This window comes from Alligator sinensis, unplaced genomic scaffold, assembly GCF_000455745.1.
Source record: "Alligator sinensis unplaced genomic scaffold, ASM45574v1 scaffold118_1, whole genome shotgun sequence".
Lineage (NCBI taxonomy): Eukaryota > Metazoa > Chordata > Crocodylia > Alligatoridae > Alligator > Alligator sinensis.
Genome location: NW_005841850.1, coordinates 1977249 through 1984539, shown reverse-complemented (window position 1 = coordinate 1984539; position 7291 = coordinate 1977249). Strand labels below are relative to the sequence as shown.

The following is a 7291-nucleotide window of genomic DNA, read 5'->3' as shown; positions in this document are numbered from 1 at the left end:
TTTTCAAACAAGAAACATTGGCAGAGGAAACCTCCGTCCACACACCCTGCAAATGCTGAATGCCCTGAATCCCATTGACTTCAGTGGGAGTGGAAGGTGCTGGGCAGGGGCTCAGTCCCCAACAGGATCAGGTCCATAATGCAAAGGGAACATTCACAATACGAATGAAAAAACATGCTGGTGACTCCCGGCTCTCATTCCTCACCTGCAGCCAACACAAATATGTCATGTCCCATTTCACTAATGGGGCACTTGATTTACATAGGAGAAAAAAACAAAAAGACCATTGCAAGCCTACAACAAATCTTCCAGAGATTTTATTTTAGTGGGCTCCATTTATTTTCTCCTCGGGTGAATTTAGCAGCAGGTCACATCTATCAGAGCACTGAGTTCACACCCCTCTTTATCAGTCAAATTCAATGCAACACTTTTTCAGATGTTTAAACAATAGTGGGAAATAGCATCGTCCTGCGAAGAACATACACAACATGGACCAGACTCTGCACTCCTTACTGTGCTAAGGCTCTCAGTGAGCCTGGTTATCATTTACCTCATTGCACTGGTTTCCATTATTATAAGTGAGCACACAAGGCTTGTTGCTTTTGGTGGATGCTTTGCCTCAGTTAAGACTGAAGGATTTGGCTTTTTGGTTTTAAAGGCTACACCTTTCTTTGTTGCATCCTCTATTTGTCTTTTCTCTTGAAGTTCAGATATGTAAGAACTAGGACTATTCAGCAGCCTGTACGTGCAGTCTGAAGAGGCAGGTGTATTCGATGCTCAGGTGCAATTGTGTGCAGACGCAGACTGGACTCTGGGACTCCCGTGGGCATAACTGGGAAGCTTTTAAATTTTACGGTAAATATTCCCCTGGAGGAGGCTCAATGATCACAGTCTCCTTAGCTTGCAGCTGTGAAAAGACTGGAAACCTGCCCAAAAACTGCATCTGCATATCCACCTGTATCGACCACCAACGAAACCACGCACCACTGAACACTTCTGCTTCTTAAATAGGCTGGATTTCAAAAGATGTGCACAATTCAGGGTGAAATTGCATTGTGCTGCTTTGCTTTTTGCCTCAGTATGGAATGCAAGAGGATCCCTGCAAGAAAAGAAAATGGAGTCATTAGCTGAAAAAGAAGCATCCTGCGAATCCTGGTTTTTCAAAGAAACGTGACTCGCAAATATTTTTTGCACAGATGCTGTTTTACCAGTAGCTACGGAGACATTTAATGAATCCAGTCCAGGATGCAAGGCTATTCCAGGGGGGATGGTCAGCATCTTGTGGCACAAGCTTCGCGTCCCTGGGGAAAGTCCACTGGCTTCATTCCCTGTAGAACAAAGATACTGGTCATTGGTTCATGGACTCCTGGAGCCAACAAGGCAGGTTTCTGCAGCTCTGACACCCATTTCTCAATGAAATAGCTACCACGGCTTTCTTACACAAAACCTCGGTCCCAATCTTGCAAACACTCACATTATCAACCCCACGGACTCTAGCAGACCACCCAGAATCAAGAACAACTCCCAGAAGTCATCCAGAAAAACACATCAAGCCAAACTGCATGGTTTTATTGGCTTTCCAGTTGCCCAAGGAGTTTGAGTGTGCATTAATACTCAGCACCTCTGCAGCACCTGCCATCAGAAGTTCATACCACTAATACAAAGATCCATAGGATTCCTTCCGCACTAACCTTATCGATGTGCTGGAAAGCAAAGCTGACTAGGTACATCATATTGTCCATCACTTGAGGCTAGATATAGGACTTGGCAAACCAAGGGTCTGATCTGATCCAGCAAATCTTTTATCCCTATTGATAGTGACTGGTTCAGCCTTCCTAATACACAGTATTACCAGCTGGGTGCAACTAACACAGAGCTTAACCAGCGGCTTCAATCGATTAGTTGTTAAACCATCCAATAGCCCTGATACGTTTGTCCTGATACACTAGTGAAACAGAGGTGAAATCTATCCCCAGTCATTAGCAGTGGTTTGCTTTGCACTGTCACAAAGGAAAATGGAAAGGAGAGGCTTAAAACAACCCCACATGTAGACAGAAAACACACACAATGCATGGGCGGAGTAGCCCAATACCATTTCGAACTCCAGATCAGCTTCATTACCCAAAGGCTTTTTCAAGACATAAGTGGAACATAGTAAATGCAATAAGACATGATCCCTGGTCTGCATCTAACATAACAGACCCATTGCAGAGGAAGCCAACCATCCTTGTAGACGGCCTCACCATGACTATAGAGAGGAGCCACCTCTACTGGCTTCTGACCTCACTACTCAGCTGTCATACATGCTGGAAATGTTAATGTGCACACCTCCATCTCCATCAGCGGATGAGGTCGTCAAAGCTGTCCATCTAACGTATAATCCCCAGTTACCTGGTACACAAATATCTTACTTAGCATTTCAGCACCTCACAATACCCTTGCAAGGTATTTATCTACATTGTACGGGGGGGAAACTAAACGAAGACCCTGTCTACACGCCAAAGAGTTGGCTGGTTTAATCTATGCTGGCAGCACCTCTTAGGTAGGCACATTATAACAGAAGAGCGTTTTTGCCAATATTATGTATACCAGATAATAGGAAAGTAGGGCTGGAAGGGACCTCATGGGGTCATCTGCACCTGCTCAAGGCAGGATCATCCTCGGCTAATCCATCCCAGCCAACTCAGTTCCACGAGTGAAGTAAGTTAATGCAGGCAAAAGTGCTTTTCTGCTGGCATAAGTGCGTCTACAACAGGGTTTCTGCCGATACACAAATACTATGGGTGGGGGAGGAATTCATGTCCCTATGCAACACAACTGTACTAGCAAAAGTCTGCAGTGCAGACCAGACCTAAGTGACTTACTCAAGGTCAAACAGCAAGTCGGTGGCAGAGCAGGGACCTGAAGATGGCTAACAGAACATCCTTCCCCCCGGCAATAGCGGAGAACAGGAAGAATTTCATCTTCCCATCTTCTTTCTTGCCTTAACACAGAAAAAGTCTTCTTTTCATTTGTTGCCTCAGCTTTTGAGCTCATCTTGTGGGATTCCTTCACTGGGACAGTGGAGATCACCGAAGGTATCGTGTTTCCTGGAACACCCCCTTTTCTTTTGCTGATAAGGGTCTTACGATTTTGCTTCCAGCTCTTGCAAAGGTTTTTATGGCCTCAGCTATTTAAAATAATTAGGATCCATAAATTCAGGCCAAAAAGACTTCTAGATAGAGAGTGACATGTGGGAGAGAGTGTCGATTGAATCAGGTAAAATCGTCATTTATACTGGCGCAGGGAACATTCACCACTGCCCCTCTTTGCTTTCCATCTCAGGTTGTCTCCTAGCGATAATGCAGCTGAAATGCAACTGTAGGATCCCCTGCACGACAAGCCACTAGTGTCATATTTTTCAGGGCTGGGCCAGATTTCTCCAAGGGCTGCTAATGGTGGGGATAGGGCCTTTCCTCTCACCACACTAGCCAAGACACCATGGACCATCTACTCCGGCATCCTGTCTCTAATGACAACACCTGATGCTTCAGATGAAGGTACCAGAAACCTTTTAATACCAAAGAGTTAGAAGCTGAAAAATGAGGTTTACCCTCTCTTCTAGAATTAATGCTGGCATTAAGAATTGTGGCTCTGGATCGTTCCAGTGCAGCCAAACGAAGACAAAAAGATGACGGGTGTTCGGTGGCTGGCGTGGCATAAGCATCTTAATAAAATCAACACCACTAAGGGTATGAATGGGCTCCCTCATTCAGTGTCAGCTTTCAGCACAGAGAAGGAAAGGGTATGGAAAGCAAATTACCCTCTTGCTCACACTGCTAGGACAAGGAAGGATGCTCATCTAGTCCCTGCCCATAAAAGCCCTTCAGTCTTTAGGCAGACAAGGTTCCTTGGGTGAATTTGATCTCTTTTATTAGACCAACCCAAATAGTTGGAGAATAGTTAGTCTTTAGGGCACTCAGCCCATCCCTGCAGGCACAGACCTTGCACACGGACAGCCTGGAGAAGCATTGCTCCAACCATGCCCTTTGGCAAGCAAGCGAGGTTAATGAGGATGCTGGGCAGACGGATTCAAACTGATGACACTTTTCTTGTTACAAGAATCCGTACCGAATACAGGAAGCTCGGTCCTGTGCTAATTTATTTCCACTCTTCCCTATTGCTGCCACAGGTATACAACAGCTACATATTTAGATCCAGGATACTTCTTCAAACAACCCCAGTAGCACACTACTCCATAATGCTCAATTTTCTTTCCCAGGAAGAGTTAGTGCTCAGCAGAGAGTTGAAATCATTACAGTAGTAAGGTTTGGGACCTCTTCGCAAGCTTCTACCAATCAGCCTCCAATCTCCCCTGACAAAAGAATATTTGAACTTTTTCCTGGAGAAATCTCTCATAATTCAAGGTAATGACACTACTGTCACTCTCTCCCCCTTCCTTCCCCTTGCTGTTGTCGTCGTTTCTGGCACGTATTTCTTCGTGGCCCATCATCTGCATTGCCAGCCTTTCTATTCCCTCTGTAATATAGCACCACACATCTTGTCGAGATGCCAGATCTCCTGTGTCGTCCTGTCAGTATTTCCAGGAGTTCAATAAACATTTTAATTAAAGAAACGTCTTCAGAGCCAAGTAAATGATAGCACTGTGCCGGATTACAGCCCCTCCATGGCCAATCATCAGCATGACATTACCTTTCCGCATAATGGCTTGAACCACCTTCGCTGCCTGCTGGCACGGTGCAGACGGGCTTCCGCGTGACTCGAGAAGGCTTTCCACGAAGGCCGGCACAAAACAGCATGAAGCCCACCTGCTTGTTGACACTGCGCTAATGACCATCTCCCTCACAAATTTCATTTGGCCCCCACCTGAGCCCCTTAAACATTTAGGGATGGATGTATCCAGCTAAACAAGCAGCTTCCTTTGCGCTACTACAAGGGTTCAGTCCACATCAGGATCAAGACCCAATTTCCATCGCTACCTCTCTGACTGCTCCCATTCACTGAGCAAACAGGAATTTTGGCCTTTTGGGGCAGTCAATCGAGTATTTTTGCCAAGCTAAATTTCACTGTTTTAGTGAAACAGTTCTTTGCACTATCGAATGCCCTGTTGCTCTCACATCTCACTCACCACTAGGCATAACACAATCAGCAAAGGGCCAGCAACTTTCCACAAGCTTCGCTTTGTCACAGTCACATCACAGGCACCTCGGCTCTGACCGGTGCTTTTATGATACCGAGGACTCCTGGATTATTGAATTAGCCCGGAAAACCAGATCATCTCATTTATAAACTTACTAAACTCCATCTTAAAACTAGTTAGGTGTTTTGCTCCCACTGCTCCTCTTGGAAGGCAGTTACAGATGCTCACTTCTCAATAGTTAGAAGCCTTCTTCTAATCTCCAGACTAAATTTATTCCTGCACTGTTTATATCCACTTATTCTATTATTTGGGGCCTAGCTTGTTCCCAGACTGAAGGCCCTAAAGAAGAGTTCATGTAAGGAAGACAACCCAGATGCATCGACTTCATATGGACGCTAGATTAAGTAGTAAAAGTCTCCACATCATTCACTCACTTACACACCTTTATCCCAATATAACTTCTGCAAAGTGAAGTACCTAGGACTAAAACAGTGGGTTTTTCCCATTGGAAGTCTAAGCAGTCGACGACAGGGATATTTCCTTCAACCTCAGATTTGCTGACAGTTCCTACGACTTCCCAGCATGCTTCAATTTTAGCCTTAAAAAGAAAGAAGGGGGGGGGAATATTTGTAAACATCAGTTTTTCCAAACTCAAGACAAATACACATACATGTGCCCATGGCATTTATTAAACTTTGCAACAAATACACAGCTGACTTGCTTTCTGTCTGTTAGCTCAACATGTGCTGGATGTTTCACCCTGAAAAGTTGGGTCCAGCTATCACCTGAAAACCCTCCCAGCAATCATTCAGATCTTCTGGCCAAAGAAGTGCTTTTGCTGGCAGCAATCACTCTAGTCCAGCCAGCAAAATAAACGGACCAGCAAAAAAAACCAAAACGTTTTTCCAGCATAGCTGCATCGACCCCAAAGCTTTTGCCAGTGGAGCTGTCAGGAAAATGTTATGCCTCTACCTGCCGGAGGGATGCTGGCCACACTCTTATGGGTAGATTAGCCTTAAGCCTCAGCCAGAATTTTTAAACCGGGGTCCCTTAAATAACTAACCTGATTTCCAAAAGTGCTGAGCACACACAGTTCCTCATGACCTCATCTCGCTAGCAGGCCCTTACTCTTATTGAATGGTAACTTAGGAGATGAGCAGCCACGGTTTATTTTACAAAGGCTCAGCCTTAATTATCAGGCTGGGGTCCCTTACTGGACAATCCACTTTAGTGATAATCAAGCTGCTGCTCCTTGCCAGCCCCATTTCCTGTGAAATCTGCCATTTTTACACTGCACTACATCAAATTTACGCCCATGTGATGCCACAGGTTAGGCTGGCCAATTTGGGTCCAATTAAATGGACTGCAACAATGGCCCTGAATGTTAATAATTTGAGCTTTATAGGAACAAAGTGATTCTTCCAGGTGTTTCAATTAAATATCAATATCTTTTATGGGCTTTTTATTTCATCATCATCCAGAGTGCTGACTGCCACAGACCTAGGGTGCAGCTGGACGTGGTTTCTGGCACTGCACGGGAAGAAAGGGAGCCAGATATCTTGGCAACCCTCTTGTGCTTTAGACAAAATATGCAGGAGGAAAAATGCAGAAATGTGTGAAACCCCCCTCAGATTTTGCTGTCACAAACTCCAAAATTCATTAGACAGCACACAACTGCGAGTGAAAAGTGAGAACAGCAGCGAGGGCATGAGACACTTACCTTTTCTGTGCCTCAGTTTCTCCATCAATAAAACATGGGTAATAACAGCACAGCCCCATCTCACAGAGCTACAGCAGGATTAATACGTTTCAGACTGCGAAGCACTTAGCTGCTACCCAGATTGAAGGAATCATATAAAAATGAGGAACTTTTTGATTCTTATTTCCCCTTATAGTGTTATTCATTTTATTACAGGGCTCAAATCTCCAGGTTCATCTTGGAGCTGCCCGCTCCCCAAGACGCATAAATCCACAGCCTTTCAAATCCAGCCAGTGCTTCTGTTTCTGCTCGTTTTAAATGCTGCACAATACTGCCATCATGCGACCAGACCCTGGGAAGCAGCTTCTCCTTGGTAGGGGCACTGTGCACAAACACAATACAGGCCCCACCACTTTCAAAGGCACTTCTGTGACTTGGGGGAGCCTACACGA

At 45.1% G+C, this 7291-nt stretch overlaps 1 protein-coding gene across 1 annotated transcript in view; it reads right to left on the bottom strand.

Annotated features, from left to right (window-relative positions):
• Window positions 1–299: 299 nt before the first annotated feature.
• The window catches only part of MRM1 (mitochondrial rRNA methyltransferase 1), an 11207-nt gene continuing 4215 nt past the window's right edge, over window positions 300–7291 (bottom strand). The window contains exons 4-6 of the mRNA XM_006016070.2: window positions 5618–5738; window positions 1209–1328; window positions 300–1099 (exon numbers count right to left, since the gene is read on the bottom strand). Of these exons, the coding sequence (XP_006016132.1) occupies window positions 1038–1099; window positions 1209–1328; window positions 5618–5738 (303 nt within the window). The 3' untranslated portion in view covers window positions 300–1037. The remainder of the gene's footprint in view (window positions 1100–1208; window positions 1329–5617; window positions 5739–7291) is intronic.